Source organism: Hyperolius riggenbachi, chromosome 7 (assembly GCF_040937935.1).
Source record: "Hyperolius riggenbachi isolate aHypRig1 chromosome 7, aHypRig1.pri, whole genome shotgun sequence".
NCBI classification, from domain to species: domain Eukaryota; kingdom Metazoa; phylum Chordata; class Amphibia; order Anura; family Hyperoliidae; genus Hyperolius; species Hyperolius riggenbachi.
The window spans coordinates 25,355,227-25,379,349 of record NC_090652.1 but is presented as its reverse complement, the minus strand read 5'-3'; the positions used below and the strand labels follow the sequence as shown (position 1 = coordinate 25,379,349).

Genomic DNA, 24,123 nt, shown 5'->3' with positions numbered 1-24,123 from the left:
AGAAATCGTTTATCAGTTCTAAATGTATTTCGGACACTGAAACATATAATTCTGTACCACATTTGACTTTTTAATTTTATAAGTACAGTAATTGTTTTGTACTTTGCTAGTTTTCCAATTTTTTATAATTTTTCTGTGAGAATGAATGCATTGATTTTTTTTTACATTTGTACATAAAAGAAATAATAAAAATATACAATTTGTGTTGGCATATTGTATAATAAAATAATAAAAAAAATCAGAGAGTAAGTATGTGTCATGAAATACAGGTTTTTTCTGCAGCAAAACATTTCAAATAAGGCAGCAGACTGAGTACGGACATGTCCTGAATACCACGGCTGAACATCTTTGCAGAAATGACTAGCTGATTAGGAGATATGGCCAATTCATTCTTACATTTCTTTCATCCTATTCTTAAAAGGACAGAGTATTTGCAATATGTAATCAATGAACCGTTAAAAGGGGTTTTTTAAATTTCAGGTGACAGCCTAGTATTGATCATCAGGGTTGATCGGAACAGCTCATCAACACCAACACCCTACTTGACCCCCTACAGTCTGGATTCCGACCTGCACACTCAACTGAAACAGCCCTCACCAAGGTGGTCAACGACCTTACCCTTGCCAGGGCCAAAGGCAGTTATTCCATCCTGCTCCTCCTTGATCTCTCTGCAGCATTTGACACTGTTGACCACCCCCTCCTCCTCCAATCACTACAGTCCATGGGCATCCATGGTCTTGCCTTGACCTGGATCTCCTCCTACCTATCCAATCGCTCCTTCACAACTTCCTTCAATGGCTCCTCCTCAACCGCTGCCCCCCTCGCAGTTGGGGTCCCCCAGGGCTCTGTTCTGGGCCCCCTTCTTTTCTCCATATACACTTCCTCAATTGGCAAGCTTATCTCCTCCCTGGGCTTCAAATATCACCTCTATGCTGATGACACGCACATTTACCTCCATACCCCCGATCTCTCATCCACCATCATACACAAGGTCTCCACGTGTCTCTCAGCAATTTCCTCCTGGATGTCTGCTAGGTTCCTGAAGCTTAACCTAGACAAAACTGAGCTCCTGATCTTTCCACCCCATGCTGCTGCACCCATCCCAGATTTCCACCTGATAATCGATAACACAACCATTCACCCTACCTCCCAGGCCCGCTGTCTGGGTGTCACCTTGGACTCTGAATTCTCCTTCATCCCACACATCAAAAATATCACCAGAGCCTGCAATTTCCACCTCCGTAATATCTCCAAGATCCGCCCCTTCTTAACTTCGGACATGACCAAACTGCTCATCCATGCCCTCATCATCTCCCGCCTTGATTACTGTAACTCCCTCCTTTCTGGCCTCCCCTTGAAACGCACTGCGCCCTGCAATCAGTGATGAACGCGGCTACAAGACTCATCCATTCTTCGCACCACTCTGCATCCACATCTCCCCTTTGTGAATCCCTGCACTGGCTCCCTATCAGTTTCAGGATAACTTTCAAGATTCTATGCCCGGCGTATAAATCTGTGCACAAAACCTGCCCTACCTACATCTCGGAGCTTGTTCACAGGTATACACCAGGTCGCCCCCTCCGATCCTCCAACGACCTTCGCCTCACCACCCCATGCATTTCACACTCCCATGCCCACCTGCAGGATTTCTCAAGAACTGCCCCCACCCTCTGGAACGCCCTTCCACCACCCATCTTGCTCCCTCTTTCAACTCATTCAAGCAAGCCTTCAAAACCCACCTCTTTATGATGGCCTACCCACCTCCTACCACACAGTAACTCACTACTGAATATTTAACAGCCCCACCTGGTGTTCCCACCCCACCATTTAGATTGTAAGCCTCTGGCAGGGTCCTCCCTTCCCTAGTGTAATCTACAGGATCATGTGCTCCTGTCCTATGACAGCCTGTACTTGTATTACTGGGCCAACCAGCCCATATTGCATGATCATGTATTTTGTGCAATTTGCATGTATAACTTTTGTTCTATGTTGTATAACCTTGTTATGTCTGTCATCCTTGTATCATTGTATATATTTATTGTCCAGCGCTGCGTAATATGTTGGCGCTTTATAAATTCAATAAATAATAATAATAATAACAGCTGATTTCCGATTTCGTCAAAATTCAGTGTTCCGCAGGCAAATACTGAATTTTGTGTTCTGATTTTCGTGTTACATTTTCTGTTGAACTGAATGGCGACAAATTATGCGCTTAATCGTAAAGCCCCCATGCATGTTTTCATCACCAAATTTTCCAAGCTTGTTAAGCAGATGAGAATAAAATGGTAAAAAAAAATTATGAAAAGACCTTATAGTTTTTGAGAAAATCAAATTCAAAGTTTCATAGAAAAAAAAATGGTATTTAAACTGTGTAAAATGACTGCAGTACATGGTACTGCATTCTGAGTTCTGTATACATAGTGTACACATTTCCTAAAAACAGACAGCGTGGGGTCCCCCCCTCCTGAACCTCCTTGGCCCATAGTCCCCCATGCAGGCTGGGATAGCCAGAATGCAGAGTCCCGGCCACGTGGGGCTTCGCACCCTGAGCTATACCAGCCCGCATTGTCCATGGTATGGGGGGGGCTCTGGAGGAGAGGAGTGGCAAAGCCTCCCTCTCTCCCAAAGAACCCTTGTCCAATCCATGGACAAGGGGCTATTCCCCACCTCTGGTGCCCCAGGAAGAGGTGGGGGCCACCGACATCCTGAGGGGGTTCATGGTGGCATCCAGGGAATCATTTAAAAAGCGTATCCCCAGAGGACCACCCCATCCCCAGGAGACATGAGTTTAGGGGTACATAGTACCCCTTACCATCTCCATAAATGGTTACAAAAGAGACGAAAACACGATGACGAAAAAAGTCCTTCATTGTTCTAAATTAACCAGGGATACTTACCTTGCGATAATCCCACGCCAGTATCCTCAGAAGTGGTCCCACACTAGTGGGACGGCTCACCTTGTGCCCAACTCACCAGCGCCGCATACATACAGTATGTATGTGGTCCAGTGTCCTGTTGGAAGAGTCACAATAGCATATTGAGCCTACTTTTACAAATATGAAAACAGAATAAGTCCCAAATGTGAAATGCAATGATAACACACCAGCATTAAGCAAGATGCTGGACATAATATCTATATACATACAGAACAGCGAGTGAACATCACATAGGAATGTTGTACTTTTTATATTTGCATAGTTATGTTATTGTATCTTTACCAGCACAACATAAGACCTGGGTTGATTTCAATATCTTTGATATATTCAAGAAGCATCATTTAATGATTGGATATACAAATGTTGAAGTAACGACAGAGAATTTGATGATTGAGGAAACAGAATTTTTGATAGATCACATTGTATTTACTAACATATTATACTAGTAATATGTTAGTAGAATTTAGGAATATTGCTTCCTAGCTATTATGAAGGGGAAAGAAAAGAGAACACCCACGGACTTAATAAGAAACAATTAGAGCTTTTTCTTTTATTATTTTTCAGAATAGGTTACCATTCCTAGACCCCCTTTCTGTGGATGGTTGGAGTGTATGTTAGGAAAGAGTTACGGTGGCCGAGCATCTTACGATTTTGCAGCCCGATCAACCATCCGATTTGATAATTTTATACTGTAGAATCCGACGAAAATCATTGCTGCAACAAGCAAACCCTGGTCGATGATTTCAGGACAAAATTGGTTAAATGCAGTGATCAGACATGATGGTAAGATCTTGGTCACAAGTGCTCAATGGGGTGTGCAGTGGTAGCAGGGCTCGATATTACAATTACCAACAAATGTGACAGATGCCGTCTGCCTGGCCCCCCCTAATTGTAAGTGTCCCCCCGGGGCCCGTGCAGTATAAAATCTCTCCTGTCCTGCTGCCTCTTTCGCCATCACCCGTGTGTGGCACCAGGTGCATGTGTGTAATATTACAAGTGCACCACGTGGTACCAGCACCACCACACAATGTCCTTCAATGTAAAGACTGACACAGGGAGGAGGCCAGAGAGACAGGAGAGAATTTAAAATTGGGATACAATTGGGGGATGTTAGACACATTTAATACTTGGGGAGCAGCCAAGCAGGCACTGGAAGCAGCGTCACTAGGCGTACTCCTGATAGATTTCATGCTGAAATCTATCGGGAATCGGCCTGAAAGATTCGGACAGGCAACAGATCTCTCTGCGATCAGATTCAATCAGAGAGCAATTTTTATCTTGGTCGATCAGTGCATAGATGTATTGGCACCTTTATGCATTATGTGCTTATGGCTTGTTACTCTCATCAAGGTTAGATTATATTATAGTCAGTCTTGATGGCAGCTATATAAATGTGTGGCCATGTGGTGGGCAGCAGGGTGGCATACTGGTTAGTTCTCTCTCTCGCTTGCAGCGCTGGGTCCCCCGGTTCGAATGCCAGCCAGGTCAACATCTGCAAGGAATTGGATGTTCTCTCCCGTGTCTGTATGGGTTTCCTCCTGGCACTCTGGTTTCCTCACACATCCCAACAACATACAGATAAGTGAATTGGCTTCCCGCTAAATTGGCCCTAGACTATGAAACATGCACTACACGATGCATACATAGACATAAGACTATGGTAGGGACTAGATTGTGAGCCCCTCTGAGGGACAATTAATGACAAGACAATATACTCTGCACAGCGCTGCGTAATATGTCAGCGCTATATAAATACTGAAATAAATAAGTAAATTGTGATGGCAGGTGCATGCCGTATCTGCAGCAAGAGTCTCTTTTTAAAAAAATTTAGAACACTCTAAGTTTGTTAAACAAAATGATTCTCATGAATCACTGACCTGCATGAGCCCAAACTCTCAGAACTGTTGTTAGTTTACTAAAGTTTCAGCAATGTCCACTATGTTAGTACAAAGGTGGCCATACGCAATGCCATAAAATTGATAGATTTTCCATTTTTTCAATAAAAGCGATACATTTTATAAAAAATTAAAAATGTGTTTTTCCCCCATTTAGAAAAAAAATCATTTTTTTTTCTAGAAAAAGCTGAGTGAACGTGTTCGAAACAAAAAAATCGGATAAAAAAAATGAATCTTCAATCATAATGTTTTTTTTTTGGTTTTTTTTTGGTTCAATATCTCACATTATTCAATTAAGCAGAAAAAACAATCAGATTTCTCTAGTTAACCCCCTCCCCTTAAATAAATAAATACATAGTGTATGGCCAGTGCCACCTTAACATACAATCTTTAATCTAGAAGCATACTGTGCAGTCCTATTACAGACAAGCATTATTTAATACATTTGTATATTCACTGATGTGCTTTTTTATACTTATGTATTTTAAGTTGATGACACCCTACACATTTAGGCACTGATTTAATAAAGACACCAGGTGGACAAGCACCCAAATGGGGACAGATGTGTGCTTAAGTGTATAGACCCAATAGCCCTTAATGAGTCAAACAAAGTCCAACACGAAGAATCCACAGCACCACATCAATGATGTATAGCTCTTTTACTGTATTGTTAAAATAACAAAGACATAGCCATAACAGTGACAGACACTGTTTCGTCCTTCACACAGCTTGAGGAAGGATCTTGGCTGAAACAGCGCCTGTCGCTGTTATGGCTATCTTTGTTATTTTAGCAATAAAAGCGTAAGATCACAGCGGCGTAATGCAGAGACTCGGGCTGTTGCACGGATTTCCGGGTCTCAGTGGACCATTGACGTCACGGGTGCACAGGAGGCTGCTCAGCTCCCATTGGACAGGCGGAGGATGCGCTCTCAGTACGTGTTCCGCCAATGTAAACAGTAACCATGTGTGTGCTTGCGTGTCAGCTGATCAGTTGACATGCTGAACGGTTATTAGTTTGTTGTTCAATTCCGCTGTGTGTTGATTGGTTGATTCTAGTATTTAAACCTGGTGAGCACCCCCAGTCATCGTCCATGATAGCATTAGCTTTGGCTTGTTGCTGGGTATGCAGGCTGGGCTCTGGGTCAGTCATATGGGCATACAGTCTGTACCGTGGTTATTGACCAGACAAGCCTGACATAAAGAGCTACACATCATTGACGTGGTGCTGTGGATTCTTTGTGTTGGACTGATTTAATAAAGGAAATGAACAGGGAAATGTTGTGTACTTGTAAAGAGCCATTCATGTATAGTCACATTTTAACAAATAAACATCACCACACTTAACTGGATTGCCAAAGTAAAGGTAGTCCCCGGTTAACGAACAAGATAGGGACTGTAGGTTCGTTCTTAACCTGAATCTGTTCTTAAGTCAGAACACTGTGCCATCTCTGTCCTTTGTACCTCCTCTGTGCCCCCCTGTGCCTCCAGTGTCCTCCTCTGTGTCACCTCTGCCCTCTGTATCTCTTCTGTGCCCCCCTGTGCCTCCAGTGTCCCCCTCCGTGCCATCTCTGTCCCCTGTACCTCCTCTTTGCCCCCTGTGCCTCCAGTGTCCCCCTCCGTGTCACCTCTGCCCTCTGTATCTCTTCTGTGCCCCCCTGTGCCTCCAGTGTCCCCCTCCGTGCCATCTCTGTCCCCTGTACCTCCTCTGTGCCTCCAGTGTCCCCCTCTGTGTCACCACTGCCCTCTGTACCTGCTTATACAAGTTTAAAAGCCATTTTTTTCTTTGAATTTTAAAAAAATCGATTTTCTCAAAAACTACAAGTCCAATTTGAAAAACATTTTTTACTTGTTCCCATGGAAACACAGAATCCATGCCGTTCATATCGGCGGGTCGTTAATAAGTCAGGTGTTCGTAAGTCGGGGACTACCTGTAATCATGAGAAAACTCGAGTGGTCTTTCCTTTACATAAGCTTTATTAAATAACCAATGCAAGCACTGGTGGACATGGGTACTCTTAATGGCAATTCATTTGGATTTAAATAGCATTTAATTTTTATTTAAAAACATTTAACTTGCCTTTGAATAAACCTTTCATTTACGTATGAATCACTTTTTTTGTTGTATTTGGTCATAGACCACTTTAATCCAACAAAATTAGCAAAGTATTTCAAAAGCAAGGTAACCATACAATATAAAGAAAATCATGGCAAAAGCAGAAACAATTTTGGGTTTACAATGTTCCAAAAGATTCCATTCAAAATGAAAGCACTGGGTCTAAGAACAGGTTTGTAAAATGCATGTCAACAGCAAAATACAAACTACTGTGTAAAATCTTTTCATAAAACCTGTGCCCAACTTTTTACAGAGCAGGACTAAGTTATAAAATATATCATATGACTAGAGACAGTGACAGTTGCCCATAGGGAGGTGCTTTGCGAGGGAAGGACAATGCAAAACACAGGGCTGAGACTCACAGCTTGACACTGGTTAAATTTAATCACTTCCTCACCACAGGTTATTTCAACTTAAAAGCCATCACATTTCATGCTTCTCCCATTCATTCACCAATAACTTTATAGCTACTTATCCCACCAAAATGATCTATATATGGGGGAGGGGGGGGGTGGGTGTTGCCACAAATTAGGCTTTCATTGGGTGGTACTTTTTGCTAAGAATTACTTTACTCTATTTGCATTTTAAAGGGAATAAAAATAAGAAAATGAATAAAAAATAATTATTTCTCAGTTTTCAGCCACTATAGTTTTAAATAAAATGTGCTACAATAGATAAAACCCATGAGTTGTGTTTTCCCATTTTTCCCAGTTATTATAACATTTAAATTATGTCCCTAGTACAATGTATGGTGACAATATTTTTTTTGAAAGAAATGCACATTTTTTCAGTCTTTCTACCATATCAATGATTGCAAAACCCTAATTTGCAAAAATAGTAGTGATATACCCTTATAACTATTTATAGTAGTGAAATACCCTTATAACTATTTATTACTTTTTTTAATGCGGTCACTATTTTTTTAACACATGTTTTATTTTGGCAAATATAGTGAAGGGGAGAAATAAAAAGTTAAAATGAATGGGGATTTTTTTAAAATTTATTTTAACATACGTATGTGTAATTTTAGTTTTTGTTTATTAGAGTCCCCACGCTATCCTCCTGGCGAGGTCGGCTTCTGCAACGGAGGACACTGGAAGCCACCGGAGCTGAGGCGAGGGCACAGGATGGCTGCCAAGGGCTGAAGGAAGCCCCAGGAAAGTGGATTTTGTCTTTTTTTTATCATCCTGGATGTGTCCTTTAAGCGAGAGACAGTAAAGATGGAAAATGCCTGGAACAGTTTTCTTTTTATTTACTATATAAAATTCAATGAGACTGTATACCTGGGATAGTATGGATGTCCCTCCGACTTAGGATAGCAGCCTACCGAGCACTAGACCTGGGTTCGATTCCCAGCCAATGTATGTAAGCTGGCTTTTTAAATCCTACAATTCCCTAAGCAAGCTCATTTTTCTCTTGGATATATCACAATGGTACATGCTAGGCTGGCTTCAGCATGTAGCATTGTAGTGTGTTGTGTTGGTGGTATAATGGTTAGGATAGCAACCTACAGAGCAGTAGGCCTGGGTTCTATTCCTGGCCAATGTAAGTTGGCTTTTGACATGCTACACATCCTTAAGCAAGCTCATTTTTCTCTTCGATATATCATAATGGTACATGCTAGGCTGGCTTCAGCATGTAGTGTTGGTGGTGGTATAGTGGTGAAGAGAGCTACCTACCACACACTCAGACCTGGGTTCAATTCCCGGCCAAGGTATGTAAGCTGTTTTTTGAAATACTACAATTCCCTGGAAGACGAGACCCTCCTCCCTCTGGGAGGAAGGGAGGAAGAAGAAAAAGGACTAAGGGAACAGTTAATAGGGTCTATGGGCTACCATATAGAATAAACAAGGTTGCTTTTGTGATTATTTAAATTTTTCCATTGGAATCTGAAATTCCGCAGAATTTCGTAAAAATCCAGCGGAATTTTCATAGCGACAGAATTTAGCTCTGACGGAATCCACGAATTCCGGCGAAACGGAATTTGCTGTTTCCGATCATCCCTAGTTGCAGCTATCTTGACCTACTTGGTCTTGCAAGCTGTGATAAACATAACAGCTTTATAATCAATAAGTTTGCTCTCATTTCTCCTCTTCTGCACTGCACAATAATCAATAACAAATCCCATCTTGTAGAGGGCATTTTTTACAAAGCTTTCATCAAACTGAACAATGTGAAACCTGTGTTCTCCAGCTGTAAAGAAAGTTATATCCAATGATACAAGTAGTATCAGGTGACCTCCTGGTCTCAGCAGCTTTGAGATCTTCTCCAGGTTCTTCACATAATCATCTTTATCTTTACTGATGACATCGATTAGCCATAGACTGGTGACGCAGTCGGCAAGTGGAGGCACAACAGGATAAGTTATGTTTTCATGTTCAAAGTCACATGATATGACGTGGCTGATGGCTGTCTTTAGTTGCTCATCCTTGTCTTTAGTTTGTGCTCTGAGGGGAAAAAATAAAACCTTAAAGAACAACTGTTAGCCATCATATTCCCCCCACACAAAATACATATGTAAGTAGATAAATGTTTGCTCTACTTACATATCAGATGTAATGCACTGTCCACATTTTGGTTTCTTTTAATTTTCAATTTTATATTATTTTCCTGGCAGGGGCCATCTTGTGCCTTCTTTAAGAATCCCCCCCCCCCGAATCCCCCTCCTCCCCTCACTGATTCAGAGCACAGCAGGGAGGATAAAGGCAGCAGCCACAGACTCACCTAATAATGTATCCAAGTGCTGGCATTCCCATCTATTCTCTAAACTACCACCGGAGGCAGTGCAGAGAGAGTACAGAAGGGAACTGCAGCGCCTGGAACCATTATTCAGGGAGTCAGTGTGCAGCTCCTTTATCCTTCCCCAATATTCAGAACGGGAAAGAGGGAGAATTCTGCGGGCGGCGGGCAGCAGATGCATCAGAGAGGGAGCCCACATGCCTCTGGAGGAGGGAGGCAGAGGACAGTGACATGAGACAGCCTCTGGCCCCCTTCCCTGCGCACTACCACGGCTGAAACATAGAGAAGGGGAGAACAGGTGGCCAATCACAGCACAGAGAGGTGAGTGACAGAGGCTTCAGCCAATCAGGCTGATACAGCATAGCATGTGACTTCTCTTTTGCGTCTGTGTTATTCTTAGGATTTGCTTGGTTAGCATCCTCTTGACTATTGTAACAGCCTGCACTACAAAATTAATTTTGTATTTAATGCTTAACAGTTACTTTTAAAAGAACATCTTTAAGAAAAAAAGGGCACCTGGGGGGTACTTACCTCAGGAGGGGGAAGCCTCTGGGTCCTAATTAGGCTTCCCCCATCCTCCTCCGTTCCTCCGTTGCTTTGCTGGGACCCCTTGAATCACAGCGAGGTAAATATGTACCTACCATGATCCTGCGCAGGTGCACTAGCCGCTCTTCATTCGGGTTAAGTCAGAAATAGCCGAACCTGATCGATGCACTCTACTGCGCAGGCACATGTCCTTTTGCACCTGTGCTGTCGAGCAGATACAATCATGCTCGGTTATTTCTGCCTGCACAGTAAGCATGAGCGGCTCTATGCTATTGCGCAGGCATGGCTGTGCTCACACAGGTGCAGTGCAGCCCCATTCATGAATGAAGAGGAGAAAAGTCGCAATGTGGTAGGAGGGTCCCAGGCAGTGGTGGAGGACTGGAGGATGTCGTGGAAAGCCTCTGCAGAATAACTCCTAATACCCTTTCATTCCTTCTTAAAGTGTACCAAAGATGAATTTATTAAAAAAAAAAAAAAAATCATACATACCTGGGACTTCCTCCAGCCTCCTCCAGCCTGTTCCGTCCCTCAGCACCATCCTCCGCCACCTGGATTTTCCATAAGGGCTCCAGTCCCGGTATCTTCAGCAATTGGGGCTTACTGCACATGCATGGCCTAGCCACGCATTCATGCCCCGCCCATCACCAGGAGCTCTCTGTGCCTGCGCAGCACTCTCCTGGCCACATGAGTTGGACAGGGGAGCGCCTACAGCTGCACTGCACATGCTGCCACTGGCCGGGATCCTGATCGGAAGATCGAGGAGGCACTGAGAGAATGATCAGGCCGGAGGAGGCTGGAGGAAGCTCCAAGTACGTATGATTTTTTTTATTAATTCATCTATGGTACACTTTAAATTGTACTTACAAAGCATCTCACCTCTTTCCTTCTAGCTTGGCAGCATGGGCTGATGTGTGCTTCCACTCCATAGCTCCAGTACGAGCGTCCTTCCATTTGCTTGTCTCCATGTTACATCTCTCATTGAGCTTCAGGATAATGATGTCCTTGAAGATATCACAGGCTGAATAGAGATGATGAATGAGGGAACCAACGCTGACATCAATCAAAACATCTCCCTTTACAAAACCTGCAGGTTTTTTAAAAAAATCCCATATTAATTATACCATGAAGCGGTTAAATTAATATGAATGCATCTACTTTGTGGTCACACAGGTTTTAAGCAATAACAGCATTTTGTTTAAAGCAATGCTCAGTCTCAGGTAGCACCCAGTTGGGGTAAACAGGGCAACTACTAAACCCATTGCAGTTCCTTCATTTCCACTGTTTCTACTCTTGTCAATATTGTCACTGCTTAATATCAAGAATTTAAAAGTTTATCTAAAGATTTTTTTAAAGACCTCTTCTAAAAGAAAATCCTGTTTTATTTTTAGCAGTTTTGCAACAGTGCCTTCTTCTAAGTGTTATTACCACTATACCACTATCATGAAAAATTGTAAAATTTAAAATACATGTAAACACACCACTAAGAAGTACATTCCCTTCAGAGTAAAATGAGCCATACATTACTTTTCTCCTATGTTGCTGTCACTTACAGTAGGTAGAAGAAATCTGACAGAACTGACAGGTTTTGGATTAGCCCATCTCCTTATGGGGGATTCTCAGGGTTTTCTTTATTTCAAAACCACTTACTGAATAGCAGTTGATCAGTCCAAAAATAAAGATTTAACACAAGCTCAAATAATGTCACTATAGCAGCCAAGGACCTCTATTCCTCAATAGAACAGCAGATGGTTCAATCTTCCTTATGGTGCCCATACATGGTACAATAAAAAGGTTTGATTTTACTGTTTATTTGTGCAAATTAAATGAAAGTTTAAAAGAACGATTATTCATATATATATATATATATATATATATATGTATATATATATATATTTATTTATTTATTTTTTTTTAATAAAAATCTGATTGGACATGTTGGAAAAATATTTATAGTTGATCTAATGAAATAATCAAACAAAATTATCTAATTGAAAAAATTGTGCTATGTATGGGCACTATTAGGTAGACAGTGCTCAATGCCGTAAACTTTAGACAGTCATCAAATGGTTAAACCTGCAGACACCCAGTGCTCCAACACAGATAGTGGTACCACAAATAAATATGAGTGGGGCACTGGTTAGTATCCAAAACTTAAAGCACATTTTATTAATACAAATGCCATAAGCAAGTTAATACAAAAACTCACGTTATGGATCCTGTATTACAGGAAATACAACCACCTTAGTGCTCTGTTTGGTGCCAGTTAAAGTCAGATAAACCTGGAGATGCACACTCTCTAGTTGCTCCAACTGGTTTTGGCTCTCTGCCGTTATCGAGGATCTCTTCAGGCAGCAGGAATTTTTGTATAAATCCCTTCCTGGATAACTTTTGTAAAAAAAACCAAAAAAAACAAAAACAAAAAAAATTCCCCATGAGGAGGTGGTGAACATAGGCAAATAAAGGGGGGATTACAGCTGCCCAGAATCCCCACTCAGACCAGGGCTGTTGCTGTGTCTGGGACAGGCACAAGTTGAGAAACCAAAATATCTGCAGGCATTATGCAGCTCACAGCACCGCCCCCCTTCTTTCCCTGCTACACTTGACTTTGGATAGAGCAGCAGCGTGTGTACAGAGCATGGAGCAGCAGTGTATGTACAGAGCATGGAGCAGCAGCATATGTACAGAGCATGGAGCAGCAGCGTGTGTACAGAGCATGGAGCAGCAGCGTGTGTACAGAGCATGGAGCAGCAGCATGTGTACATAGCCTGGGGCAGCAGCGTGTGTACAGAGCATGGAGCAGCAACGTGTGTACAGAGCATGGAGCAGCAACGTGTGTACAGAGCATGGAGCAGCAGAGTGTGTACAGAGCATGGAGCAGCAGCGTGTGTACAGAACATGAAGCAGCAGCGTGTGTACAGAGCGTGGAGCAGCAGCGTGTGTACAGAGCGTGGAGCAGCAGCGTGTGTACAGAGCATGGAGCAGCTGCGTGTGTACAGAGTATAGAGCAGTAGCGTGTGTACACAGCGTGGAGCAGCAGCGTGTGTACAGAGCATGGAGCAGCTGCGTGTGTACAGAGTATAGAGCAGCAGTGTGTGTACAGAGCATGGAGCAGCAGTGTGTACAGAGCATGGAGCAGCAGCATGTGTACAGAGCATGGAGCAGCAGCATGTGTACAGAGCATGGAGCAGCAGCATGTGTACAGAGCATGGAGCAGCAGCATGTGTACAGAGCATGGAGCAGCAGCGTGTGTACAGAGCATGGAGCAGCAGTGTGTGTACAGAACATGGAGCAGCAGTGTGTGTACAGAACATGGAGCAGCAGTGTGTGTACAGAGCATGGAGCAGCAGAGTGTGTGCAGAGCATGGAGCAGCAGCGTGTGTGCAGAGCATGGAGCAGCAGCGTGTGCACAGAGCATGAAGAAGCAGCGTGTGTACAGAGCATGGAGCAGCGTGTGTACAGAGCGTGGAGCAGCAGCGTGTGTACAGAGCATGGAGCAGCTGTGTGTGTACAGAGTATAGAGCAGTAGCGTGTGTACACAGCGTGGAGCAGCAGCATGTGTACAGAGCATGGAGCAGCTGCGTGTGTACAGAGTATAGAGCAGCAGTGTGTGTACAGAGCATGGAGCAGCAGTGTGTACAGAGCATGGAGCAGCAGCATGTGTACAGAGCATGGAGCAGCAGCGTGTGTACAGAGCATGGAGCAGCAGCATGTGTACAGAGCATGGAGCAGCAGCATGTGTACAGAGCATGGAGCAGCAGCGTGTGTACAGAGCATGGAGCAGCAGCATGTGTACAGAGCATGGAGCAGCAGCGTGCGTACAGAGCATGGAGCAGCAGCGTGTGTACAGAACATGGAGCAGCAGTGTGTGTACAGAACATGGAGCAGCAGTGTGTGTACAGAGCATGGAGCAGCAGAGTGTGTGCAGAGCATGGAGCAGCAGCGTGTGTGCAGAGCATGGAGCAGCAGCGTGTGCACAGAGCATGAAGCAGCAGCGTGTGTACAGAGCATGGAGCAGTGTGTGTGCAGAGCATGGAGCAGCAGCATGTGTACAGAGCATGGAGCAGCAGCGTGTGTACAGAGCATGCAGCAGCAGTGTGTGTACACAGCATGGAGCAGCAGTGTGTGTACAGAGCATGGAGCAGCAGCATGTGTACAGAGCATGGAGCAGCGTGTGTTCAGTGCATGGAGCAGCAGCATATGTACAGAGTATGGAGCAGCAGTGTGTGTACAGAGCATGGAGCAGCAGCTTGTGTAAAGAGCATGGAGCAGCAGCATATGTACAGAGTATGGAGCAGCAGTGTGTGTACACAGCATGGAGCAGCAGTGTGTGTACAGAGCATGGAGCAGCAGTGTGTGTACAGAGCATGAAGCAGCAGCGTGTGTACAGAGCATGGAGCAGTGTGTGTGCAGAGCATGGAGCAGCGTGTGTACAGAGCATGGAGCAGTGTGTGTGCAGAGCATGGAGCAGCGTGTGTGCAGAGCATGGAGCAGCGTGTGTGCAGAGCATGAAGCAGCGTGTGTTCAGTGCATGGAGCAGCAGCGTGTGTGCAGAGCATGCAGCAGCAGTGTGTGTACACAGCATGGAGCAGCAGTGTGTGTACAGAGCATGGAGCAGCAGCATGTGTACAGAGCATGGAGCAGCGTGTGTTCAGTGCATGGAGCAGCAGCATATGTACAGAGTATGGAGCAGCAGTGTGTGTACAGAGCATGGAGCAGCAGCTTGTGTAAAGAGCATGGAGCAGCAGCATATGTACAGAGTGTGGAGCAGCAGTGTGTGTACACAGCATGGAGCAGCAGTGTGTGTACAGAGCATGGAGCAGCAGTGTGTGTACAGAGCATGGAGCAGCAGTGTATGTACAGAGCATGGAGCAGCAACGTGTGTGCAGTGCATGCAGCAGCTTTGGAGAACTTAAGAGCCAGGTATGAGTACAGCCATGTGCCCTGCTGTGTGAATGCTTCACAAGACAAGACAAGACAAATAAGACAAGACAAATAACATTTATATTGCGCTTTTCTCCTGGCGGACTCAAAGCACCCGAGCAGCAGCCACTAGGGTGCGCTCTATAGGCAGTAGCAGTGTTAGGGAGACTTGCCTAAGGTCTCCTACTGAATAGGTGCTGGCTTACTGAACAGGCAGAACCGAGATTCGAACCCTGGGCTCCCGTGTCAGAGGCAGAGCCCTTAACCATCACACCATCCAGCCACTTTCCCTTTCATTAGCAATGTCGGCTGTCCTCATTATTATCTTGTCCAAACTGCTCCTGATATATCCCGTTGCTGATCGGGAGCAGATTGAACATTTAGGAAATAACTGTCAGATCCTGTCATTTGGATGGGAAATTGCATTGTGTGTACCCAGCATGATGTCCTACCATATTATTATACAGTACTGTGCGTGGCTGAGGGAGACCTTTCAGGAATCCCCCCCCACCCCTTGAAAATCCTGGGTTTGCCCCTGGTGAACCTGTTAGTTCTGTAAGATTTCTAATACCTGTTGTAAGTCAACACAATAATATATTTTTTTCCAAACGTGTTAAAACTTAGCTTTTATTATATTTATATTAAAATTAATTTGCCTGCAAACCCAGAATTATATATATTAACATTTCTGGGAGAGGGAATGTATATTTGCTATACCGTTAAACAGCTATATTGGCTCACATATACTGCAGGCCTATCCTCTTGCTTGAGTCACACATAAAAAGGTGTCCAGTCCTGTCCTGTCAGTATTTGACAGTTGGTATCAATTTGTATGTATTTTTATGGCTGTCTCCACACATATATCTGTACTTTCTGGTCCAGTCCTGTCCTGTCTGTTTTGTATTAGTTTTGTATGTGTTTCTGTGCCTGTGTTCATATATGAAAGGTTTACATTTCTGGTCCAGGCAGGTAAAACTGACAGGACAGGACTGGAAATGCGCAGATTTATGTGTGAACCAAGCGTAAAGGTGGCCACACACCATACAATTAAAAGATCCAATTTTTCACCAATTCGATAATTTCAATCGATTGTCCCCAAAAAATCAGAGCTGTTCTTTGTTTTCGATCGATTCAAATTTCCCTTTTTTTCCTAAATTTTTGGAGATTGGACATGTTGGCGATTTCAGACCAACTTTATCAAGAATTGTATGGTGTGTGATGGGTTGTCAATTACTTGATGTACAGTTCCAATCATTTTTTTTCCTGAGCTTTCAATTATTTTAATTATGATTGGGTAAAAGTTGAACATAGGTGTGTGGTACATTGATCATATTTTTGAATTGTTACAATCAGTCAGAAAAATTGATTGCTATTCTTGAATTGAACAGATATTTAAAAATTGTATGATGCGTGGCCACCTTAAAGGTGGCTAAATACCATATATTTTTTTAAAAATATCTGTTCAATTCAAGAATTGCAATCAATTTTTCTGACTGAATTTAACAATTCAAAAATTATGTAACAAAAAGAGAGACAATCGAGAGACCCCAATAGTGTATTACTGTTGTACAATTGGCATAGGTGGAAGGACAATAGTCTGGGTTGCCGAGATAGGGCAACCAATTCAATCGCAGACGAGGAGATTAGACCTGTCCTCGCTCAGGTTAAAAAGTCGCTCTCCGTAAAAAGGAAAAAAAAAGGGGCTAGCAACACCCATCCACCAGGTGGATCAAATTGTGCTATAGTATACAGAGGCACCAATAGAATAAAAATAGTACCAATTTAAAATCAATAAAAGGTGGGTGGTAAGGGTGGGCTTACCCGCCCAACAAGAAACACAAGCACTGATTCAAGTGTAGTACAGATAACATTAAATGTAATTAGTACTCCCAGTAAAAAACAGTTTGCAACGCGTTTCACGGGTCCCAAGTCCGCTTCATCAGGCAAAACACTTACAGGCAGGAGCAACAGTGCAAAGGCGCTACACTCGTCTACACAAGGACACTGTTGCTCCTGCCTGTATTTTTTTTGCCTGAGGAAGTGGGCTTGGGACCTGTGAAACGCATTGCAAACTGTTTTTTACTGAGAGTACTAATTAAATTTAATGTTATCTGTACTACACTTGAATCAGTGCTTGTGTTTCTTGTTGGGCGGGTAAGCCCACCCTTACCACCCACATTTTATTGATTTTAAATTAAAAAAATATGACCAATGTACCACACACCTATGCTCAATTTTTTCCCAATTATGATAAAAATGATTGGAAACTCTAAGAAAATTGCTAGGGTGTATATATTAATAAATTGACAATCTAACACACACCATACAATCTTTAGCAAAATTGAAGAAAAATTTCCAGCATTTCCGGATTGATAAAAATCGGAAAAAAATGGGAAATCCGATCGGATTTTTCAGTCGAATGAAAAAAAGCTTTCAAATTTTTTTTCGAGAGATCCAATCATATTTATCGAGTTGCCGTAAAATTAGATCATTTTATTGTATTGTGTGTGGCCACCTTTAGCCAGACAAAATTTGCACTAATACTAACACAACACCCCATTACAACCCAGCATGTTTCACCGCATAAAAATTAGGGACTTCGTCAGGAGTAAATATAAGGTGCTAAAGTGCTTAACAGTGCTATATAGAAATATGCAATATCAAAGAAAATAACAATACTGTATCTTAGCCTCACGGCTATCTTTGGGTTACCCTCCATGTCCAATCCTAACTGATTCCTCTGCCGATGCATAAATCTAAGAGCCCCCCACTGATGTCTAACCCTAAGATCCACAGCGATGCCTAAACCCAGACATCCTCTGCCTAAACCTTAGCTCCCCACCAATTCTTAAGCATTGATAATATGGATGCCACCATAAAGCACCCACCCATTTGTAGCCATAGTTTGCATAGCGGCACCCAAATTACTTGTAATAGCCACTAATCACCTATGGCAGAGTCCCTTTTAACTGGGCCTCCAGCACCCAAAAACTCCTTGGCTGTGAATGGTTGGCTGCAGAGTTATCACAAATGAAGATAAAAAAGCAGACGTTTTCCGAGCATCCTTTTAACCTGTGGTAAAGTGAGGCCTATAGAAAAGCAATTAGGATATTAACTATACAAACCCAAAGGACACTCCAGGTCACGTCCAGCGGGCCTGCACCAGTTCTTTCAAACCACATCCATTAGTTACACATTGTTACGAATACCTTATAAGCTATCCTCATAATAATCCAGCCCTGAGTTTCACAAAGCAGGACATGCATTAATACAGGCAATAAAGTTAAAACATTGAAGCATTCACTGGCGTAACAATAGGGCCTGCAGCCCCTGCCCCCATGAGGGGGCCCGCTCGGGCTGTTTTGGGGGGATGGAGGGGTCGCAGCATCAGGGGAAAGCCATGCTGCACTTTGGCAAGGAGGGGGGATGGTCCCCACCCCCTCACCTCGGGCTTTCCCCTCCGTGCTCCCCTCCAGCATCAATACGATTGTGTGTGCAGCTGCGGGCAGAAACATACCTTCCGTGCGCTCCAGCATGGATGTTTCTCCCTCTAGTGTCTGATGCAACTTCCTGTTTATACAGGAAGTCGTGTCAGAGGCTAGAGAGAGAGGAACATCCACGCTGGAGAGCACGGAAGGTATGTATCTGCCGCTGCCTGCCGCTGCACACACAATCATATTGATGCTAGAGGGGAGCGCAAAGGGGAGAGCCCGAGATGAGGGAGGGAGGGGACCGTCCCCCCTCCCCGCCGAAGTGCAGCATGGCTTTCCCCTCATGCTGCGGCCCCTCCAGCCCCCCAAAACGTCCCCGAGCGGGCCCCGGGGGGGGGGGGGGGGGGCGGGCACTCAAAATTTCTGCAGGGTGGCACGGTGGGACCTAGTTACGCCCCTGGAAGCATTGCTCAGAAATATACATATTTTTAAGTAAATCTGAAGTGGCACAAAAAAAGTGAGTTACATACTGATCACCTATGTAGAGGAAAGCTCTGGATCCCATTGAACTTTCCCCATCCTCGTACCTTGGCGTTGTTCCGTCCCCAGACCCCGGTAAAGTTCTTTGACCAGCTTGGCCGAATATGTCTTGGGTCCTCCTCAGGCAGCCTTTGGAAATACTTGCAACCCCGAATACTTCTGAAGATGATCGATCCATACTGCACATGCGCAAGTCTGGACTCATGTGCTGTATGGCCCATCTACGGAAGTACTTCAGGAGTCTGCTGTGGAGTCCTGAAGGCACATAAATTCACCAGGGGGACAGCAGTGGAACAAGAGGACTTTCCCCCTCCGTAGTAAGTGGACCTCTTTTTTTTTAGTGCCGTTTCAGATTTGTTTGAAATGAGTAATGGGTGTAGCGGTTTTATTTGTATTTTTTGTACATTGAAGATTAGCAGTTGTGTACATACCAGAGCTGAAGATATAATGAAAATTCATCATAGGGAATTTCAAGGTATCATCTGCAAACACCATGTCTGGCTTGTCCGAGAAATAGGTTTCAGCGTAAGCTGTGCAATCAAATGGATGTTTGTGGTAGAATTTCTTTGGTCCACAATCCATCTTGTTAGGATCTTGCTGCTCACCTTGGTCTTCCACTCTCTACCCTGTTTATTTGCTTTCAGTGTTTCCTTTATAGTCATCTGGAAGCAGGTTGTGACACGTATCACTTTGTGATTTGGTACATTCCCATAACTGGTTGCTGTAGGCAGAAGTTGGTCTCGGGAGTTCAGGTGACTGAGCTGTGACTGATTATGATTCTGTGCCTTGAAGCAATTTAAAGGATCGCTTCTTCATCCTCATGACCAGAATCATAGTTTGCACCCCGTGATAGTTTATACCACGTGTTTATGTGAATACTAGGTGTAACTTCAATTTTATGAAAAATAAAAAACAAAAGTAGTGATGATTGTAATCAGCTATATGCAATTTGTAAACTTTGCATAATATTGCTACATTTTGTGCTGACTTTAGCGGTGAATAGCAAAGCCCCCCATGCATGCTATTGTCCCCAAAATTGTTATGTATGTTAACCACTTCGGGACCGGCCGCCTAACCCCCCTTAAGGACCAGGCATTTTGCAGTGGAGGGGGGGTGCGTGCGTTTGGGGGGTCGGGCAGCCGGATCCATCTGTGGCTGGCTGGGCAGTATCCTCCCCCATGGTGGCAAGTGTCCCCCCTGTAGCTGGCAGCCATCACTTACCTTCCAGGCTCCAGCGATGAGCCGCAGTAGCCCCCTTCTTCTCCGGCCGGCATCTCCACTCCAAATGACGCTCAGGTCGGGTCGCAGCTTGATGATGTCATCAAGCCGGGACCCGGCGCTGACGTCAGACAGAGCAGAGATGCCGGCCAGAGCAGAGGGGGGGGGGGGGCGCCGATCGTCGCTGGAACGGTAGGGAGGTGAGTGGATCCTCTTCTTTTCCCCCCTGCCGCCGCCACCGCTGTCAGAGTGATCACTACGATCCGATGGCGATCGTAGTGATCACATAATCAGCAGCTATACGCGATGGCTGCTGATCACTGAGGGGAGATGCCAGCTGTCATATGACAGCTTAATCTCCCCCTCCGGGTGCACACAATCGCGTTGGGAGCGTTTTTTTAGCGTGGACATTGAATCAACGTCCGGTCAGAACTATATCTCCACCTGCCGGACGTTGATTCAACCTGCGGCGGTCCCCAATCGGTTAAAATAGTGGGTACCAGTCAAAACAATTATTTTTCAAAAACACCTTGTTGTTTTTGAGAAAATTGATTTTAAGAATGCAAAGGAAAAATGTTTTTAAACTAATTATTTGAAAAAGATTTTCTCAAAAACTACAAAGTGTTTTTGAATTATTTTTTTTTTTACTTATACCTACTATTCTCCTTTATGTATGTAGCAATTTTGGTGGCAAGAGCATGTATGGGGGCTTTGCTATTAACCACTATATTTGGCACAAAATTATGCGAAAATTACGGGAAAGTTACAAATGATTACAATTACAGACAAAATAAATTATGATTTTTGCCGAAATTTCGCATTATGATTTTAGCATCGTACTTGCAAATGTCGATGTGAAATTACATCTATACAAATTTCGGCCTCATCACTAAACAAAAGTACAATAAATAAATAAATAAATAACAGGGATGTAATGTGTGTAATGTATTTGAACAGTGTGGCGTCAAATTGCGATACCAACTATATATACACACTACACATTTTGCTATTACTGGTCACATTTGGGCTATAGTAATTATCACTTTAGCTGGATCTGCCAAGATGGCTGAGTACTGCTGGCAAATTCACTTCCTGACTTCAAGTGGTGAATTATGGGAGTAATTAATTGCTGATGCAAAGCTCTGTACAGGCAGCCCCCCAGCAGTGAATGCCCGATGTACGAATGACCCACCATTGTGAACGCCAGGCACGATGATGGCACTCCTGTGGTGCATGCAATGGTGACGGAGGCCACAGAGAGACTCTTGGAGGGCTGTTTGGCACGAGGGTATGGATCAAGGCACTGGGGAAGAAAGGAGACATGGGAGGACAGTTGGAGGCAAAAAAGGATGGATGGAGACACAGGGGGAATTAGGGAGACACAAGGGGACCGAAGGAGACTCTGGAGAAGGAAGGAGGCACAGGGGGCGTTGATGGAGGAATAACGTTGGTACAGGGGGACCGAAGGAGGCACTGAGGGACAATGGAGACAGAAAAGAAGCACAGAAGGACAATGGGGGGCACAAGGGAACTGTATGAAGACACTGGAGGGACACAGGAGGCACAGGGTAACAGAGGTTGCACATAAGGATGCTCAATTGGATTTCTACAGTATTGAAATTTCTGCATTTCCGATCGGAAATCAGCATTTCTATTCAGAATTCAGAAAACGTAATTCAGCAGAAATATGATTTACAAAAACTCTGTAATTTTAGCCCAATCACAGAACTCGAAAGCATTGAATCAATCAGAGAAAGCAGCATTTTTCAGCAAAAATCAGGTTACCGCTGTAATTTTATTTTCCACTCCATTTTTCTGATTTCTGATTTCTTTTTTTTTTTTTTTTTTTTTTTTTGCATTCTCAGATACAATTCAATACTCCTCAGTAATCAGAAAAACAGAAAATCGGAAATCGAAAAAACTGAAATTGGCATTGGTGGAAATTGGAATTTCCGTGGAATCAGAAATTGGCATTTCCGAACATCTCATGGACAAATTCCAAAAGAATGAGCCTCCAGTTCCCATTTCATTCATTAACCTGTATAAAGCTTCTGTTTTTTTAGAAAAACAACTTGTATTTGACAGCTTTTCTCTGTGTAGGAAGGAACGTGATATACCACTCAATCCCTGGTAAGGGACAGTGCCGGAACCTGGAAGCTTGATTCCAATGCCAATACTGAAGAAGAGGATATGGTCCGCACTTGTCCAAGTTTCATTCAAACTTTATGCAGGACGTATCCCGCATCAAAAAAGCTGACATGTTTCAGACCACTATGGTCCTTAGTCAGACTCATAGCTAACAAGTAAAACACTGGACTCCAGCTATATATACACGCCCTACAAAAATTGGGGTGGGGTGGGGAAGGGATCCTCCTGAACTCCGCCCAAAAACGGAGACAACAGGATCCATCTACCCATACAAATGTATATAGAAAAATCTAAAAACAATAATATTGATGACAATATCACAATAAGTATACACATCTAAGAACATAGATGTTAGGAGTCAAATGTTAAAATGATAGCCAAACATTAAGGGACACGATGGCATAAACAGAATTATATTTGTAACAGAGTGTCCCAAATGAACAGAGAAAAACAGCCTAAAAATGGAGAAGAAGCAATAAAAGAGAAGAACAGAAAAGGATGACCACAAGTATGGCAAGTCAGAAAGGTCACTAGGAGTTTGTGAGTACCAAGTCCCACCGTAAATTTAGTCCTTGAGGGGCCCTCTTCCCAAGTCTAAAAATCCAGAGTGCCGCTGTAATGATCAGTGGCGTATATGATGATCAGAACAAGCTCTATCAGCTCAGTAGTCAGTAATTTATTCAGAGTGTGATCACACGTGATTTTTGTGCACAGTATATAACAAGCTATGTGATAGCCCTTGGCTGTAGGGACTATCACTGGATAGAATGGTCGTACAGGCAATGTCGGTAACAGGTCGGTCAGGCAGTGGTACAATATTGTCAGGCAAATGCGTAGTCAGTAAACAGGCCGAGGTCGGTAACAGATCAGATGAGCAAAGGTACAGAATCAGAAGGCTTAAATCAGAGTGGAGGTCGGGCCGAGGTCGGCAGCAGATCAGATTGGCGAGGTACAGAATCGAAAGGCAGAAAGAGTAATCAAAGGATCAAGCAAAGAGTCATACACATAAATAAATATACAATGATATGTTTTTTCCTAGTCTAAGTGTGAATCCCCGGGGTCCTGCCGGATCAAACACACACGGATCTGACTAAGGTCTGAGAGCTTTCACTGCGAAGTTTCAGCAACAGCAGACAATGAGCCACTGACAGCTCAGGCCTTAAATACAAGCAGGACATTCACATGTTCCACCCAGCGGACTCCAGCCAATCGGCGGCGAGAGCTAGCCCACTGCTGTCAGCTGACCGGCAGGTCAGCTGACCCGCTTCCTCAAAGCATAAAGGTCCTGTCTCCTGGTGCGCGCGTGTGCTACTCTGCTCTGATGCACCCTGGAGAGACCTTTTCTACCGGAAGGAAATGGCTGAGATGATGCGGCGAGATCCGCGGTGACGTCAGACGCGGGAGTGGCGGCCGCACCGCTCCTCGCTGCAGAGGTAACCACATCGATCCTGACATCCGCCAGGCTAGGCAAATGCTTATAGTGGTCCCCCTCTCTCTGAATCGTACATGCTCCAAACCGTGGAACGAAAAAGAGGACATATTGTCTTGATGTACTTGGAGGAAATGCTTGGCCACATTAGAAATATTGTAATAACCCCTATCAGAGACGCTTCTCAACCAGGCTAAACTCCTCAGAA

General features: G+C 43.9%; 1 protein-coding gene across 1 annotated transcript; it reads right to left on the bottom strand.

Moving 5' to 3' along the window:
* Positions 1–6,528: 6,528 nt before the first annotated feature.
* LOC137525437 (indolethylamine N-methyltransferase-like) lies at positions 6,529–19,735 on the bottom strand. Its single transcript, XM_068246520.1, has 3 exons — positions 19,552–19,735; positions 11,106–11,313; positions 6,529–9,391 (listed from the first exon to the last, which is right to left on the bottom strand). Exons 1-3 carry the CDS (start codon positions 19,700–19,702, stop codon positions 8,968–8,970), a joined length of 783 nt encoding a protein of 260 aa, XP_068102621.1. The 5' UTR covers positions 19,703–19,735; the 3' UTR covers positions 6,529–8,967.
* Between the last annotated feature and the right edge of the window lie 4,388 nt (positions 19,736–24,123).